This window comes from Trichechus manatus, unplaced genomic scaffold (assembly GCF_000243295.1).
Source record: "Trichechus manatus latirostris isolate Lorelei unplaced genomic scaffold, TriManLat1.0 scaffold00001, whole genome shotgun sequence".
NCBI classification, from domain to species: Eukaryota; Metazoa; Chordata; class Mammalia; order Sirenia; family Trichechidae; genus Trichechus; species Trichechus manatus.
This window is the reverse complement of record NW_004443937.1, coordinates 17,303,667-17,321,669: the sequence shown is the minus strand read 5'-3', so window position 1 is coordinate 17,321,669 and position 18,003 is coordinate 17,303,667. Positions and strand designations below refer to the sequence as shown.

Sequence of the window (18,003 nt, the reverse complement as noted above, 5' to 3'; positions counted from 1 at the left end):
TGCCTCAGTTTCTCCACAGGCCGGTACCGCGTCGGTCTCCAAAAGTGCAACAGGCCCCTCCCCGCGCACTTTCGCGTTGCCAAGTCTGCGCAGCTGCACACTACCTACCCCGGCGTGCCCCGCGTCCCGCCCACCTCCCCCTCCCCGGGTCCCGGGCTGGGTACCGTCTTCCCGACAGGCCTCGGAGCCCCACTGCATGCCGGGAGTTGTGGTCTCGGGGAGGCTGTGCGGCGCGGCGGCCGGCCGGCCGGAGCGCGTGGCAGGAAGCGGAAGCGGCAGCGGCCTATAACCTGGACCCAGCCCCGCCCCGCGCCTCCCGCCGTGGCGCTACACTGACGTGTCTATCCGCGGATAAGTTGCGCCCCGGCGCGGTGTGAGCCGCGGGGCAGCGTCGGCTTAGTGGAAGCGGAGCTGAAGCAGGACCCGGAACCCGAGCAACCGACGCCATGGCGAGTGAGTCCCTCGGGAGCAGTCCAGAGGCCGCCGGGGCGGATTAGACCCCCTTCCCCTCACCGGTCCGTTCAGGCGCCCACCGGCCCGGCCTGCCCGGTTCCCTGGAGACCGGGGCTCGCGCCCCCCGGCCTTCCTCAAGGGTCCCCGTGCGCCCCACGCCCATCTTGCTCTCTGCCCCTGCTCTCGCTCATCGTGTGCCGAAGGCTTCGCGGGTAGCGCGGAAGGTTTCTCTCTGCCCTAACTCCTCTTATTTCTCCCCTCCAAGTCAAATTTCTAGAAGTCATCAAGCCCTTCTGTGTCATCCTGCCGGAAATTCAGAAGCCTGAGAGGAAGGTAAGTTCCCTAAATCGCTCTTAAAGAATGCTTCGTGAAAGTGTATAGGCGCTTGAAGTTTACAGTACAGTTAAAAATGGCTTCAACACGCCAGATGGCACTCTCCCCTCTCTTCCCCCTGAAGTATAGTTGTGTGTACTGTGATGCTCCTAAGTTTCGTAGAAAGATGACCTGGCTGTGTGGGGGATTCCACTGAAGTCTACATGCATTGTTGGACCACCTTTTGTGGATGTTGCTTCAGTGAACAAAGTCTCGGGTTTACCCTGTCGCAGAAATGGATTCTGGCCTCAAAGGCCTCAGTCGGGAAACCCGGATTGAGTTACTGTTCTTTCTTGACCCCTAACAGGGTTAGACCATGGTTGAGTTTGCCTAGGAGATGTTCTTTGTATCCAGCTGCTAAAAGGAGTTAAGGGCAGTCACTTTGTTTTGTACAAATGAGCAGGTACTTTTTGTATAGGCTGTCACATTACTCTGGGGGAGCGGTGGTTAAAGCACTTGGGTGCAAACCAAAAGGTTGGCAGTTCAAAGCCACCAGCAGCTCCATGGGAGGAAGATGTGGCAGTCTGCTTCCATAAAGATTTGTAGTCTTGGAAACTCTGTGGGGCAGTTCTAGTCTGTCCTTTTGGGTGGCCATGAGTTGGAATCGGCTCGATGACAGTGGGTTTGGTTTTGGTTTGGTCACATTACTAAGAATAAAGGCATATCAGTGAAGTCTGGTACTTTTTATAGCAGGCACATTACAACAGGGAAAGAGACATGTAGAGCTATGTTGAATTGTTAGAATTTCTGTTGCTGCACAGCTAAGGCCCAAGATAGTGAGTGTTGCCAGTACTGTATAAGTAAAGCTGGTAATGAAGAAAAGTTTGATTAGGTTTTTAAGTTAAAGAGAATGAATAGTGAAACACTTTTGTCTTTTCTCATTTTTTAGGCTATTAATGTAGTCACATGTTTATGTATAAGTGACATCAATCTGGACACTTGGGGTCTATTTTTTTTTTTTTTAAACTTGAAATTGTTATACATAAATGCCCCACATTAATAGGCTAATTTCACTAGTGAGTTGCAAAGCTCCCTGCCTCCCTCCCAAGCATAATGGAAAGGGCATGGGGCCTGGAGCCAGGCAAGCCTAGATTTCACTCTTCACACAACCTCTTAATAGCTCTGTGACGTTGGCTTTGTAACTAAGTGTGATAGGTACAGCAGCAGAAATCTGTGCAAGGTATAGCAGTGACTCAGAAAGGAGTTGACTCTGGAAAATGTAATTTCTGGTGGTTTTGAAGGAGGAATAGATGTTTTCTTAAAGGCATGGGAAGAAATTCCAGGCAACAAGAATGTATAGCGTGCAAAGACAAAGAAGACAAGACTGTGTAGTGTGTTGGAGGGGGGGGTGTCCCCCAAAAATATGTCTTGGAAATCCTATTCTCTGTGTCTGTGGTTATAATCCCGTTTGGGAATGGGTTGTCTTTGTTACGTTAATTAGATGTTATTACCGTAGGGTATGTCTTAAATCTCTTTTGAGGTATAAAAGAGATTAAATTAACAACAGCAACAACAACTTAACCTCTCTAAAACTTTCTTGGCGCATTATAGAGTAGATACAATACTGCTGCGTGGTATGCGTGTTAAGTGATACGTGTAAAGACCTTGTACTCAGAAAGCATGGATTACATGGTGCTCACGTTTGGTTAAGTGTGTTCAGGGCTTCTCTGAACAGAGAGGAATCTGATTTGAGTCCATTTTTATTAATTTGTTTATGAAAATAACTTGTTTAACTTTTCTTCGTTCTCTTCTTTAGATTCAGTTTAAGGAGAAAGTGCTGTGGACTGCTATCACCCTCTTTATCTTCTTAGTATGCTGCCAGGTAAACACAGGTTTAGTGTCAACTGTTGGAATAGGGGATAAGGGTGGGCTGCAACAAGTGAGTTGACTAGTTTTTTCTTTGCTTGTGTCCAGATCCCCTTATTTGGTATCATGTCTTCAGATTCGGCTGATCCTTTCTATTGGATGAGAGTGATTCTAGCTTCTAACAGAGGTAGGACTCTGGCTTTCTGTACCTTTTCTCTGTACAAAGTGGGCTTGACTGGCCTAATTTAGTTAAATTGTAGGCTTTGGATTTATGTGGAGTTTAGAGAGTATGAAGAATGTGGCCTGGAAAATAAGGTGAAGAACATTGACGTGCTATGCTGAATAGCCTTATTAAATACTGGATTCAAGACTGGACATGCCGTCATATTTGGAATTGTGTTTGAATGAAGTATGTTATGGAGTGAATTGTGTCCCCCAGAAATGTGTATTGGAAATCCTAATCTCTATGTCTGTGGTTATAATCCCATTTGGGAATGGGTTGTCTTTGTTATGTTAATTAGATGTTATTGATGTAGGGTATGTCTTAAATCAATCTCTTTTGAGATATAAAAGAGATTAAACGAGCAAGTGAAAGAAGCAGAGATGGGGTAAGATAGATGCCAAGACAGTGGAGATCTCCAGGGAACCACAAAGCAGAGGCTGAAGAGACAAGGAACTTCTTCCAGAGCTGACAGAGAGAGAGAGAGCCTTCCCCTAGGGCTAGTGCTCTGAATTCGGACTTCTAGCGTCCTAAACTGTGAGAACATAAATTTGTTTGTTAAAGCCATCCATTTGTGGTGTTTGTGGTGTTTCTGTTATGGCAGCACTAGATAACTAAAACACAGTATAAAACCTATAATAACAAGATAAGTCTTTGTTGTAGAGAATAGAAAACATGGAAAAACTAGAATGCGTTTTAAACACATGAAATGATGACATTTTTACTTGTCTTGTGTCTTGATAACACATTGTTTAGAAATATAATTCATTTCTCAGCTGCATCTTTTTTTATATCTATAGGTTACATGTCTGTGTCAAAAATAATGTGTAACACTATTTTGTATACTCTAACCAATTACCTATTGGGGGATTTTGAATGTGTACTAGTGTTGATATTGTGTTTGATTAACTTGTTTTTAAAATATAGTTCAAATTAAGTTCCAAATCAGTTGGAAGTATAGCTCATTTTATCATAATGGAAGTAGAGGTTTATTCACGGCTAGATACAATTGTACAGGACCCCATTCCAGACTCTGGAAATTATTTGAATGTTATCCTTTTTTATTAGCTGATGAAGAGGTAAATATTTCTTATCTCTGTAAAACCAGAATGGATCTGTTATGGTGAATGTAAATGCAGCGATCTTCTTAGATGCCATGTGACTTCCTCAACAGAATGAGACATCGCCTGGCAGGCAGACCAGGATGAATTGAATTATACACCAATTGTTGATATTTTGGGGTTATTCTCTAAATTAAATGCTGCTGCCAAAGTGACACACATTGGATTTGTGTAAGGGGGACCCAGTCAAATCTTGCACATTCATTTTCCTAATAATGTTTTGCTTTTCCAAGCTAATATTGCCTGTGTTTTGTCTCTCCCTTTTCTCAAGGCACATTGATGGAGCTGGGTATCTCTCCCATTGTCACCTCTGGCCTTATCATGCAGCTCTTGGCTGGGGCAAAAATAATTGAAGTTGGTGACACCCCAAAAGACCGAGCTCTCTTCAACGGAGCCCAAAAGTGTAAGTGAGATGGTGAATAACGTTCATACATCTGTGGTTAGGCATTTGAGTTTGCTACAAAGTTTGAGGAGTTTTTCTTTGTATGACATAACCTCCTTGGCTCACCACTGCAGGTACTCCTTGGCCTGTGTTATTGAGTACAGCACTTCTATGAGGGCAGAGGTGCAGGGCACCTGGAATGGCCTGGATGCACCAGGGGTAGGAGAGTATTGAGAGTGCCCCCAGAGGCCGAGGTCATAGAATGGGGGAAGGGGCTTGGTGGTCCAGTCTCAGCTCCCCCAGGCACTTCACAGGGCCTTAGACAAATCTGACTGCTTCTTGGAACCTCAGTTTCATCACCATTTAGAAGGAGATAATGTCTTCTTCAGAGTTGTTGTGAGGATTAAATTAAATAATGTGTTTAAAACATCTATCAAAATGCCTAGCACGCAGTAGTTATTTGGAAGGTGTTGTTTTTTCTTCTGGGAGTTCAGAAAGGTTTAACTTAGTGGGAAAGGAGAGCTTCTCATCCCATTTCTGTCTATTAGCTGTGTGACTTTGGAGAGCATTAGATGACAGCTCTTAGTTTCATCTGTAAAAATGAGGATAATAATGGTATTTGTCTTATGGCCATTAGTAAGTGTTATTAGCAACAACGGAGCCCTTGGTGGCACAGTAGTTAGGAGTTCGACTGCTAACCAAAAGGCCAGCAGTTCAAATCCACTGGCCGCTCCTTGGAAGCCCTGTGGGGCAGTTCTTCTCTGTCCTATAAGGTTGCCATGAGTCAATCAGCTTGACAGCAGTGAGTTTGGTTTTTTCTTTGGTACTAGCAACAATGACCAGTCAGCAGAGTTAACCCTGTTCACGTCGTTGCTATTACCTGAAATATACGAATTAGAAAATATTTTACCATTTCTTGTGCAGCCGTATTTTCTTTCACACCAATGTGTTTTACAGATCTTCTTAAGTTAGTAGGTTAAATGATGGAGTGAGAAAGACTGATCTGATTTAAACCTGTCAGTTTCAGCCACAAATCAGGATTTAAAGTATATACATACATTATTTTTCAAAAGCATAAAGCAGCTGTTTTCTCCTTGATCTTGACAATTTTTTGAACATCTTTCTGCCTTAAGAATTCAGTGTTACTCAGCACTCTTTAAAAAGTCAAATAGGGACTATATTTGATGGATACTTTAAATTTTTATTTTATGCAGTAGAATAAGCGGAGAAGCTGAAATTGAAGGCACAGACCCATTCTTAGAGATCCATGTAGTATTGTGGAAGCATCGAATATGTGGCAGTTCCATTGTGCGTAACAATGATGTGTAATGAGATACAAGAGAGGAAGAGAGTCTATAAAAAGGAAAGCTTGTATTCCAAAGTAGCTTGGTAGCAGAGGAAATGTGAATAGTGAATAAAATGGTACCATCATGAAGTTTTTCACCTTGAAAACACATTCAGTAGAAACAGGAGAAGGGATCCCTTTGTTCCACTGTTGATGGTCCGTGTTCTGGACTCAGCTAGATGGTGAGCTACAGAGGTGGCCAAGTGTGTGACAACACATGAGCTATCCAGGTGGGCTGATGTTGAATTTGGGTGCTGGGGGTTTAGGATATTGCCAAATTCTGTGTCTCTGGATGTTTTCTTCAGTAATTTTCCTCGCTGATTTGCTTTTATACCAACTGGATGTACCACTTTTCAAGTGTTTCACTTCTCCTTTACTAAAAGGAAAGTTATTTTAGGAAAAGGTGAAATTAAAGAGCAGGCGTGCTTTTGTTAAAAGTCATTTGCATTATCGTGTACTTTGATGCCATGACTGATCAGATGTTTGCTAGACCAGGCTCCTTGTCGGCAGTGTCAGTATTTTTCATCATTCTTCTTGGCAGTCTTTGTCAGTATTCAGTAACTGCTTCCTTTACTACCATGTAATATCCCACTTGGAGAACATAATTTTCTTTTGATTTCCAGTATTTGGCATGATCATTACTATTGGCCAGTCTATCGTATATGTGATGACCGGAATGTATGGGGACCCTTCTGAAATGGGTGCTGGAATCTGCCTGTTAATCACCATCCAGGTAATTGCTGTGCTAACATCCCGTCTGCTGACTAGCCCCTCACACCTACACATCTCAAAAATAAGTCTGAACCACACATTTAGAAGGAACTCTTCCTGAGAAGAAGCTAAAGGTCCTGTGTTTGTCCTTTCAACTCAAAAGAGGGGGACTGTACTACCCACTACCTGTGAGCTGAGGATGAGCTCTGACCCAGCCTTCGAAGTTTTTAACAGACAAGCCCAGTGATTAAAGAAGGGAAGGACCATGTCCATGGTGAGCAGTAATAATGCATTGTCTGTTTGGGTTTCTTTTTTAATTTTCACAGCTCTTTGTTGCTGGATTAATTGTCCTCCTTCTGGATGAACTCTTGCAAAAAGGGTATGGCCTGGGCTCTGGTATTTCCCTCTTCATTGCAACCAACATCTGCGAGACCATTGTGTGGAAGGCGTTCAGCCCCACCACTGTCAACACTGGCCGAGGTAAGGGCCCTGGGCTTTCCCGGTGATAGGGTTCCATAAAAAGTACTGATGTTTGCCAGTAGAGAGTCCCTGATGGAGCAGGAGAAAGGTGGGGTACAGAACTCAAATTCTAGTAAAAAGACCAGACTTAATGGTCTGACTAAGACTAGAGGAACTCCAGAAAGCATGGCCCCCGGACTCTCTGTCAACCCAGAACTAAAACAGTTCCCAAGGCTAACTCTTCAGACAAAGATTGGACTGGACTGTGGGACATAAAATGATACTCGTGAAGAGTGTGCTTCTTAGCTCAAGTAGATACTAAATGGGCAGTTTCTGTCCAGAGGTGAGATGAGAAGGCAGAGAGGGTTAGGAGCTGGTTGAATGGACATGGGAAATCGGGTGTAAAGGAGTGTGCCGTCACAGTATGGGGAGAGCAATTAGGGTCACATAACAGTGTATGTATAAATTTTTGTATGAAAGACTAACTTGAATTGTAAACTTTCACTTAAACTACAATATAAAAAAAAAAATTGGAACGGCGGAAAACAAAGTATTAATGTATGCAAAGCAGTAGAGAAAAGTTCCCCCATTCCACTGAAAAATCAGTTTTAGGTGCATCTGCAAACTTTCTGAAAACGCATATCTATACTCATAACATCCTGTAAGGTTGCTATGAGTCGGAATCAACTCGACAGCAAGGGGTTTTTGTTTCGTTTCGTTTTTGTATACTCGTAATGATACGTAACTTACATTCTTCACGTAAGAGTGTTCCATGGACATTGGCCACGCCAGAACACGTAATCCTGCCTCAGTCTTCTAGCACAGCGTGGACTTCCATTGCAAGGATGAAGCAACATTATTGTAGCCACTCTTCTTCTGGTGGGCATTTGAGTTATCTCTGTTTTTGTTTTTTGTTTTCTGTTTCTCCTATTTGCTGTTCCAAACATTTGGACAGTGACCATCCTTCCATCCTTGTACGTTCATCTTTTCATACTTTTGCAGTTGCTCCCAGTAAGTAAATTTTTAAAAGTGAGATGACTGAAGCAAAGCACTTTGTCATACAAAGGGCAGCTTTGCACAAGGGGCCTGGGCTTGAGGAGTTCAACGCCTGGGTTCCAGTCCTGGCTGTTCCAGTTAGTAGATACATATGTGACTTTGGGCACATTCCTTCCCCTCTGAACCTTGGTTGCCAGGATTACATGAGACAAATAACATGAAATAGTAGATACATATCAAATGTTAGTATTTTGCTTTATGTCGACAAAGGGTGCTGTGAAAATCTTGTTACACAGGATGTTTTTCATAAAAATTTCTAAACATACGAGGAGAGCCTTAGAGTAAAACTTACTAGGAAAAGGAGATCAGCTTTTTTCATCACTAAATATGTTACTTGCACAGAAGTGTCCTGTGAGAAATAGCTATTCATGCACATTTGAGCACTTTATTTGAATTGAGTGCTGGAAACAGTTCCCTGCCTCCAGAGACCATACAATTAGTGACACTGAAAGCAAGTCCCTGGACAAACGAAGGCCACATGTACCCAACAAATTACAAAGGATAAAAGTGTAACTTGAAGTAGGAAATGTCAGGAGAGCCTTAGTAAAGAGTGGGCAAGATCAGATATGGTTCTTTGGGCACCAGTTAGGGTTTTAGAAAATCCAAAGCACATTGGGAAAAACTGGGAGACAGAAGGCAGGCTTATTCAGGGATGTTGTGGAAAGGCAGGAAGTCTATAAAGGCATAGAAGACTGGCAGCAACTGGCAAAGGAAGCCACAGTCCATCCTGAAGCAGGGCAGTGCGGTGATGGAAGCCAGAGTTTGACAGGGATGACTTAGAATGGAAAGAGGCAGAAAAAGCAGCTGAATATTGTTACAGTAATCCAGGTTTGACAAGACTGCTAAAAGATTGAGTGAGAGTATTAGGAGAAAAGATGTCAGGGAGACACAACAAAGGAACTTTCAGGGGTAGTGAAAAACCGAGACGTAAAAGCAGGTTTGTTTCTGGCATTAAATGGAAAATGTCACTGTCAATGGGCAGTGTTTGGGACCTGCTGGAGAGAAGGTTCAAGCGGGGAGGGGGTTCACAGCTGTGCCCTGGGTGCCAAGTGAAGCTGTGAGGGAGAACTCAGCTCCTGAGGAGTGAGGGGAAGGGAGAGGGTTGGAGTCGAGGGTTGAGCCTTGGAGAAGGGCAGGAAGAGTAGTGGAGAGGTCACAGATATTCCTGGCTGACTGCTGCGGCTTAGGGTAAGGACATGGGATATACATTGTTGAGTGAGACTCCCTCAGGTCTGAGAGAATGACCATTACTATTTCCCTGGGCGAGTGGAAAACGCCCAAACTGGGGATTAGTGCAGACAGTCCCAATACAAAACAGCTTTGGCCCTTGAAGTAACACTAGTACTTGGAAACTTTATCTTGTTCCCAGAGATTCAGTAGGTAGTGAATTTTGAGAGAGATTTATGTCAACAGTTAGGAGAACTTGGACCTAATTCTGGCATTGCTGTTAGCTAGCCTTTCATTCCACAGATATTTATCAGGTGCCTGTTACATGCCAAGGAGCCCTGGCAGCACAGTGGTTAAGTGCTCAGCTGCCAACCGAAAGGTCAGCAGTTCAAACCCCCCAGCCGCTCCGTGGGAGAAAGATGCGGCAGTCTGCTTCTGTAAAGATTTACAGCCTTGGAAACCCTATGGGGCAGTTCTACTCTGTCCTAGCGAGTTGCTGTGAGTCGAAATTGACTCGACAGCAGTGGGTTTGGTTTTTGGTTTGTTAATGTACCGGGCACTGTTCTAGGTACTGGGAGTACTGTAGGGAGCAATTAAAATGTGTGTTATCAGTATGTCAAGTGTTAATGAAAATAAAGCAGAGAAAGGAGATGGGGATGCTAGGGGAGGGTTGCTGCAGTTTTAGTCTGAATAATAAGGAAGACCACTGACTTGTACAAAGTCCTGAAATAGGTAAGGGAGTCTTGCGACTGTTTGGGGGGAGAATATTCTGTTTGGAGGGAACAGCAAGTGCAAAAGCCCTGAGATAGGGGTGTACCTAGTGTGTTCAAGAATCAGCATGTGCAGCTGGAGCAGAATGAACAAGGGACGAGTAGTTGGAGATGAGATCAAAGGGCGTTGGGGTGGGCAGAGCATGTAGCCTGGTAGACCATGTGGCCTTGAAGTTCCTTCTTCCTTTCCTAGGGCCTGCCTCCTCTGTAAAGTAGGAGGCTTGTCCTGGCCACCCTTTAGCATCTCTGAATTCTATACATTAAGGAGACAGACCAGTATTGTCACATGTGACCAAAAGGTGGGGAGGATGGGAGCTGATGAAAAGACCATCACAGGGTGAACGAGGAAGCCACAAATGGTTAGCATAGAGTGGCTGATCGAAGCCACATCCTGCTGGCTTCAGGAGAGGTGAGTGGTAGTGCCAGTTAGGTGGTCTGCCTGAAATCTCCTCTCCGAACGTCCAAGAAAAAGCTGCAAGGAGAAGCAGCAGCAGGCAGTTTAGCTAACACTTGTGAGAAAGTGGAAAATGCCGTCACAGCAGTACCAGTTCCCCACTCCCACCTACTGTCCACCTTTAGAGAAATCGAGTTGGCTTCCTGCCAGTAAAAGCACACAGGAGTAGGGTGAGACTTCCATTGTGAGACAGCTACGCTGTGTTGGAATAGCATAGGTTACACAGCAACGCGATACTCGTTTCTTTAGCCTTTTTTTTTTTTAAGATAAGTTTCTTGGCAGTTTATAAAACGTTTAGGTCTTAATAATGCCCGTGCATCCTAGCTTCCTTTCACTTGTCTGTGTTGTTGAATCCTCAGATTGAAAGCCATTCTACCTACTTTTCTTCTGCTAGCCCTGCCTTCTCTGACACCATCTTGTGGTGGGCGTGTGAGAGCAGTTTCTAATCTGGATCAGGCCCTGTGGTGGGCATGTGGGCTGCCCTCTCTGCTTGTATAGTCAGTGTAAGGACCTGAGCCCCACCATGTCAGGGACATCCTGTACTTCAGAGCCCTTGACATGGATGTGTGTCCTTCCTGGGGCTTTCCAGGGAAGTGGCTTTGTCTGCTTGGAGCCCACCTTCAATGTAGGGCTCCTTCCAGCTAGAGTTCAGCAAACCGTGTGCGGTGCGATGGATCACTTTTGTGTGGCCTTCCTCGCCATGTTCTTGTAACTTCCACCCACATGGTTGGGCAGGACTGTGTGATAGGGTAATTGTGGCCTACCAAAGCAATTGGTCAGTTTTGCCATCCCACTGGGTTCAAAATGAGCCATTTCAAAGGCGGGAAAGAGAGGATCCCACCACCACCAAGGAAGAACGGCCGCAAGTGGAGAGCGCATCCTTTGGACCCAAGATTCCTGCACTGAGAAGCTCCTGGAACCAGGAGACAGCACGAGTTGTAACGCTGAAGACGGCGAGAAGCAGTGGCAGGAGACACTGGCAGGAGACTGCACAGTGGGCTTCTCGGCCCAAAGAGTGAGAAAGCTGAGTGCCTTTGGGCAGAGCCAAGTGGCCAGGGAGAGGCGTGCCTTCAGGATACAGTTCTTCGATCAGGACAAACTGTTCCCAGCAGCGCTCAAAGGCACGCCTCTCCCTAATAAACCTCATAATCGTCGGTATTGTCTGTGAGTTCTATGGGGCCATTGCAATGAATTACCAAAGCCAGCAGAGAAGTAGAGAGTGCTGTATAAGGGACGGTTGTTAGAATTGGTAAAAATGGCAGAGAGAGGAGGCATGTGTGACCTCCACCTCATAGGAATCAGCCTTGGACTGTTGATCTTGATTCTCCTTCTCCCTTGTGAAGAGAGAGGAGGTCGAACACCTTTCCCATGCTGTTTGTACACTCTGCTTTTCTGTTGTACTTGGTGATCATTTTTCTCACATCTCGTGGCCGTTGTCTTAGATATGCCTAAGAAATGGGATTAACTCAATTCGAAATAGTAGCCTAGCCCATTTCTGAGTTTGAAATCTCTGCAGAAAGAAGACCAAAGAAGAATTGGTACATTTGCATTATGGTGTTGGTGAAGAATGTTGAATATACCACAGGCTGGCAGAAGAGAACAAATCTGTTTTGGAAGAAATACAGCCAAAATGTTCCTTAGAAGTGAGGATAGTGAGACTTCATTTTGCATACTTTGGACATGTTATCAGGAGGTGCTGGTCCCTGGAGAAGGACGTCATGCTTGGTACAGTTAAAGAGGAAGACCTTCAACAAGATGGATTGACACAGTGGCTGTAACAGTGGGCTCAGACATAGCAACGATTGTGAGGATGATGCTGGACCAGGCATTGTTTCGTTCTGTTGTGCGTAGCGTTGCTTTGAGTCCGAACCAACTTGACGGCAGCTAGCAACAACAGAAGAAATAGAGTTGAAGGATGAGAAAATCCGTGCTCCACCCCTGTGGTTATGGGAGGAGGCACCGTGAATCTCATAACTAGTTCAGTCTTCCTCGTTATTTTGGCCACTAAGAAGCTTAGCGCCGAGTTTATTTGTTGTTTGTCCCTTTACCTAATGTGTCCCTTTCTTCACCAACAGGAATGGAGTTTGAAGGTGCCATCATTGCACTGTTCCACCTGCTGGCCACGCGCACTGACAAAGTCCGAGCCCTTCGAGAGGCCTTCTACCGCCAGAATCTCCCCAACCTCATGAACCTGATTGCCACCATCTTTGTCTTTGCAGTTGTCATCTATTTTCAGGTGTGTCCAGATCCAGGTTCAGGGAATTGTGGTGGTCTGGATTTCAGAATGCCTTGCTGTGTCCGTCCCCATTCATGCCCTGAAATGATGTGATGGCATTGAAGGGATCAAGTTCCCATGTGAGCTGGACAAGTGTACTCCCTCGAGTCATGGGGACTTGCCAACTAAACAGAAGTAAGGCAGATCTAAAGTTTCTGAAGTCACATTCCCTTGAGCTGGCCCAATCAGAAGATAAGCCATATTTTTTAAAGTCTTAGTTCAAGAGAAATGAACAGCTCTGTATTGGTTTTAAGAATCTAGATTTTGCTCTTACTGTGTGAGACGGGATCATCAGAATCTCTGACTCACAGAGAACTATTAAGACTCCTGAAACATCTGTGATTCTGATGAAGGTAATTTTAGTAATCTAGCTTTGAAACTTCATCGCTGTCTTATTCGTCCAAACTTTGTAGACTAGTCGTAGAAAATCGTTTCATCTTGGAAAAGGCTATTCCTCTCTTGAGCTCCTGCCTTTAAAGTTCCTAGCCAGTTGCTTTTCTGTAGTTGGATTGATCTGTGTGTGTTTTGATTGTCTACTTTGTATTCTGATGTTCACTGAAAGGAAAGGAGAGTAATTGAGAAGGCAGTTTAGTGTTTGTGAAAAGGTATTTATACCAGCTAAATGCTTTTACTGAGAACCAAGTAAACTGGTGTACTCTTTCTTCCACAGCTTTTAGCCAGATGCCTGAGAAATAACAAGCTAACTTTCAGGACTTGGCTGATATTTGCAGTGGTATCATTAAGAATTTCTTTTAAATTCTCTCTGTTCTGAGCCCTATTCTAGTTACTGGGGTCTGTAACAATAATATCAAATAAATGCTTTCTATTCTCCTAGGGTTTCAGAGGGAGAGATTGTAGTCTTAGAAAAGTTCAGCTTTTCTGCTATGATTGAAAACATCTGAGAGGACTGTGCCAGGGATGTAAGGACGACACCATGGTGGCCTTGTCTGGGGGCCTCTATAAAGGCACGGGGAAGTCCAGAGAATGTGAATCACCACACGAAATGACCCCTGTGAGGGTGTTGCTGTTGGTGCCTCCAGGCTCGTCTGCATTCACACACCGTGTGATGTAACATGGTGGACTTTGCTTTTTACAAAAATGGGACCGTTCCACTGTGTTTTGATTTGGTGCATTTTTAAACTAGTCTTTCTTAGAACCTTTTATGTGTGCCCCCAAGTGAAGTAGTGGACAAGGAAGAGGCATAAGTTCTTGAACCCTTTCAGACAGGAGGCCCTAGAACCAGTGTTCAGGGCTACCTCCCCAGTGGCAGGCCTGGTGGTCCCCAGCTGTCTGTGTGTCTGCATAACATTGGAAAGAGGCTGGCAGTGAAAGGGTATTTTGTTGTGTTTGGCTTCTCAGGGTTTCCGAGTGGACCTGCCAATCAAGTCAGCCCGTTACCGAGGCCAGTACAACACCTACCCAATCAAGCTGTTCTACACCTCCAACATTCCCATCATCCTGCAGTCGGCCCTGGTGTCCAACTTGTATGTCATCTCGCAGATGCTGTCGGCTCGCTTCAGCGGCAACCTGCTTGTTAGCCTGCTGGGCACTTGGTCTGTAAGTGTGGCTGTTTCCAGCTCTTCTCATTTTGGTGCTCTGGCTACTTGGAGATATTTCAGCCAAAGATATTTTCTAATTGTGCCCTTGACAAATTCAGCATATTACATTTTCTTCTCACCAAGAAAACTGTACTCTGAGTGCTTGAGTAAACTTGTATGCTTTTTATCTTTTCAGAATTGTGTCCTGTTGCTAAGGTAATGAGGCAGCATTCACAGGCTTCCTGTCTGTTCTTTCCAGGACACCTCTTCCGGGGGCCCCGCACGTGCTTATCCAGTCGGTGGCCTCTGCTATTACCTGTCCCCTCCAGAGTCTTTTGGTTCTGTGTTAGAAGACCCCGTCCATGCCGTCGTGTACATAGTGTTCATGCTGGGCTCCTGTGCGTTCTTCTCCAAAACGTGGATTGAGGTCTCAGGTTCCTCTGCCAAAGATGTAAGTCTAAATTCGCATTTCTAGAGAGACCTTTACATTGGGAAACAGTAGTTGTTACCTGCTACTTGTATGAGGGACATTGACTTGTCACCTTGATATAAAAAAGTAGTCTGTGAATGCATGCAGATACTTCCTGCCACCTCTGTGGGGGATGGGGTTTCAGTGAACGCACATGAACACTTCCTGCCTCCTCCACGAGTGGACTTTATTGTTTAAAGTTATCTACATAAATATTGTTCGGTGCTGGGAAGGAAAATCTATAAATGTTTAGAACCACCATGAATTGTCCATCTTCCGTCCTACTTCAAACGGAAAATTGAACACTGTCCTCTCTTTGGTGGGCGACATGCAGGTTGCAAAGCAGCTGAAGGAGCAGCAGATGGTTATGAGAGGCCACCGAGAAACATCCATGGTCCATGAACTCAATCGGTGAGTGGTTGGGCCAGGTTCCTCCGGCTCTCTGTTCAGGCACATTACACTAGCCAAGCAGCAGCTGTGTGTCATTTCCTTACCCATCAGACATCCCAGTAGGCCTCAGAATTTCTGGTTCATCAAACCTCATCCTTGGGTTACAGGGTAGAAAAGTTCCCTGAGTCATTAAATATTGATGAGCCTCCTAAGCGCCGGACACTGGGCATGTAGAAATGAGCGCATGCAGCCCCTCTCCTCAAAGAGAGAGCATTTAAGTTCGTGCAGGGCAGGATTCTGAAAGGGGGGTGCTTCAGGAGGAAGGGCAAGCTTCTTCAAAGGGCTGGAGGCTTTCAAGTTCCGGGCCATCAAATAATGGAGTCTGAGCTTAGATCAGGGCCTGCAGCGGAGGTGAGGCCGGAGAATCCGGCAGCGGCTGGCCATGCAAGGCCGTGATTCCCCCTAAGGTACTGAGAGGTGTTTGAAGCAGGAGGAAAGGGCAGGAGCTCGTGGCCATTCAGGAAGGTTAGTATATTAGCAAATGGAAACCGGAGGGAGAGGAGGTGGCAGAAAGGCCAGCTGGGCTGCTTGCTGTCGGAGTTTGAGCCATAGGTGATGGGCATCCGGATGTAGCAGGAGCTTCGGGGGCGAGAAGGAGAGAGATTGGTGAGCAGCTGGGTGGTGGAGGTCAAGGTGGGCACAGGGAAGAGTCTAGAGTGGCCCTTGGGGTGCTTACATGGCACTGCTGTCTGCACATCGTCTTCATACATGATGGAGCTGCCTCTTGGCCAGCAGGGCTGGGGTAGTAAATATTTAGGCTTTTTAGGCCTTTCAGTCTCTATTAGAGCTACTCACCGATGCTCTTGCAGCGTGAAAGCAGCCGTAGACAGCACGTAAGTGAATGAGTGTGGCTGTGTCCTGTAAAATTGTTTACAAATTCAGGTGGCTAACTGGATTTGGCCTGTGAGCTGTAGTTTGCTGACCCCTGATCTAAAGGAAGGAACCATGAGAAAAGCCAGTGTTGTGAATTTAAGATCATTTTCTAATACCTAACAGGGAATTTATTTCATTTTCTTAATATTTAGCCTCCAGATTTGCAGCACTGTGCAGTAGAAATACAGTGTGAGCCACGTATGTCACCTTAAAAGTTTTCTAGTAGCTGTGTTTAAAAAGTAAAAAGAAGCAGATGGAATTCATTTTAATCATTTATTTAGTATATTCAGAATCATTTCAACTTATAATCAGCATAAGAAAAATCATGATGAGATATTTTACATTCTTTTTTTCAAACTAAATCTTCAAACTTGTGCATATATTTAACACTTAAAACACATCTTGATTTGGACTTGTCACATTTCAGCTGCCTCTAGGGGCTCGTGTGGCCATTACAGCACAGCTCTGGTCTGAACGTGGCTCATGTGCTGATAGGTGACAGTGGGTGGCTCTCAGAGAGGCAGGTCTCTTGGGACTGCCAGTCCCTGGCTGGGAGCAGGTGGCGGGTGGGAGGAATGGCGTGGTGTCAGGCTGACTGCACCGTTTTCCCCAGGTACATCCCTACAGCCGCGGCCTTCGGCGGGCTGTGCATCGGTGCCCTCTCAGTTCTGGCCGACTTCCTGGGCGCCATTGGGTCTGGGACGGGAATCCTCCTCGCTGTCACAATCATCTACCAGTACTTTGAAATCTTCGTGAAGGAGCAGAGTGAGGTTGGCAGCATGGGAGCTCTTCTGTTCTGAGCCGTGCGTCCCCACGGACCAAGGAGAGGACTGCTCCTGAGTCAGCGGGAATGGAGAGGCGCAGAGCTCCCTCGGCGGGCACTTCTCACAGGAGGGCGTTGCTGCGGCATGCGGACTTCTGTTTCATGATGTTTTGGAATTTTATATTCTTTCATTCCACTTTGTAAAAGGCTAGGAATTTCCCAATTTGAACTTTTGCTTTTTATTCTGGCATTGGCAAAAAGAACTGTCAAAATGAGATTTTTATTCGGCTAATTGCCAGAAATGGTGAAAATTATATCCACAAGTATCCAGTTAACTTTTTTTAGCCTTCTCAGTGCTGTCCGTGGCCACAGTGGCTTCACCTTTTTCCCCACAAAGGAAATTCTTTGCTCTGGCTAAAAGCACATACACTGAGATGTCTGCCGTTTGTTTTGGCATTGGAGGGAAGCTGGGAGAGTAGTGTGTGTTTTCTGGTGGACTTGGGGAACTGGTGTATTGAAACCTTACTACAATGTCTCCTTCACAGTCAGGATTGGGAATATCTAGTTTAAGACTGTTTCTCTGTAAGATAAAATTGTTTTTCCTTTTAAAAGTAGTTTTTTAGGACAGAGCTTCCACAAGAGGGCTGGAGTCCCTAGAAGACACCCTTGGGCCATCTGTTAACGTTCCTGCATCTGCCTGGTCAGGCTTAGACGTGGACAAGAACAGTCTGCTTGTCTCTGTCATCCCCATAGTTAGTCTGTGCCCTTTGCTCGGGCAAGGCCGGGATTCAGAGTTGAACCCTACTGAGCTAGGATAGACATTTGTGTGGGAGAACCTAGAAATGAGGTCTACCTGTCCAGATTCTCTGTCATCCATCCGACTTCTCTGCGTGGTCCACACTGCTATTCTTCTCTTCCCTAGAGAGGGAAGCATTTTGGCATGCAATCAGATGTGGAAAGAGTGTTCCACTCCATGTTCAAAAGCCACTCTACCTTCTAGGCTGTAAATGGCCCACGTGTATTTTTTGAACTTTTTTATTGTGTTTCGGACCAAATGAAAGTCATGTAAATGACCAGCTGCCACTGCTGTCCTCTCCACCTGGCCGGTCCTGTCCACAGAGAGAAGGGCAGGCTCTAGTGCTCGCTATGAAAGGGCTCAGGATGACCTCTGGAGTCAGGTCCGTGACTGGCAGGTGACCTTCCAGGAGGCCCCTTAGAGGACAGGTACTGTCCCGGCAGTGTAGTGTCAGCAGGGGTATAGCAGGGCCGTGGGTACTGCAGTCATCAGGGACCTAGAGTCTGAATGGCCACAGGGTGCT

The 18,003-nt window shown here is 45.5% G+C and overlaps 1 protein-coding gene across 1 annotated transcript; it reads left to right on the top strand.

The window, feature by feature from the left end:
* Positions 1-298: 298 nt before the first annotated feature.
* SEC61A1 (SEC61 translocon subunit alpha 1) lies at positions 299-17,318 on the top strand. The gene is made up of 12 exons (XM_004368398.2): positions 299-453; positions 719-786; positions 2,582-2,647; positions 2,740-2,818; positions 4,244-4,375; positions 6,323-6,432; positions 6,737-6,890; positions 12,392-12,552; positions 13,951-14,148; positions 14,389-14,580; positions 14,933-15,009; positions 16,535-17,318. The coding sequence occupies exons 1-12, from the start codon at positions 447-449 to the stop codon at positions 16,719-16,721; spliced, it is 1,431 nt and encodes a 476-aa protein (XP_004368455.1). The 5' UTR covers positions 299-446; the 3' UTR covers positions 16,722-17,318.
* Positions 17,319-18,003: the final 685 nt, after the last annotated feature.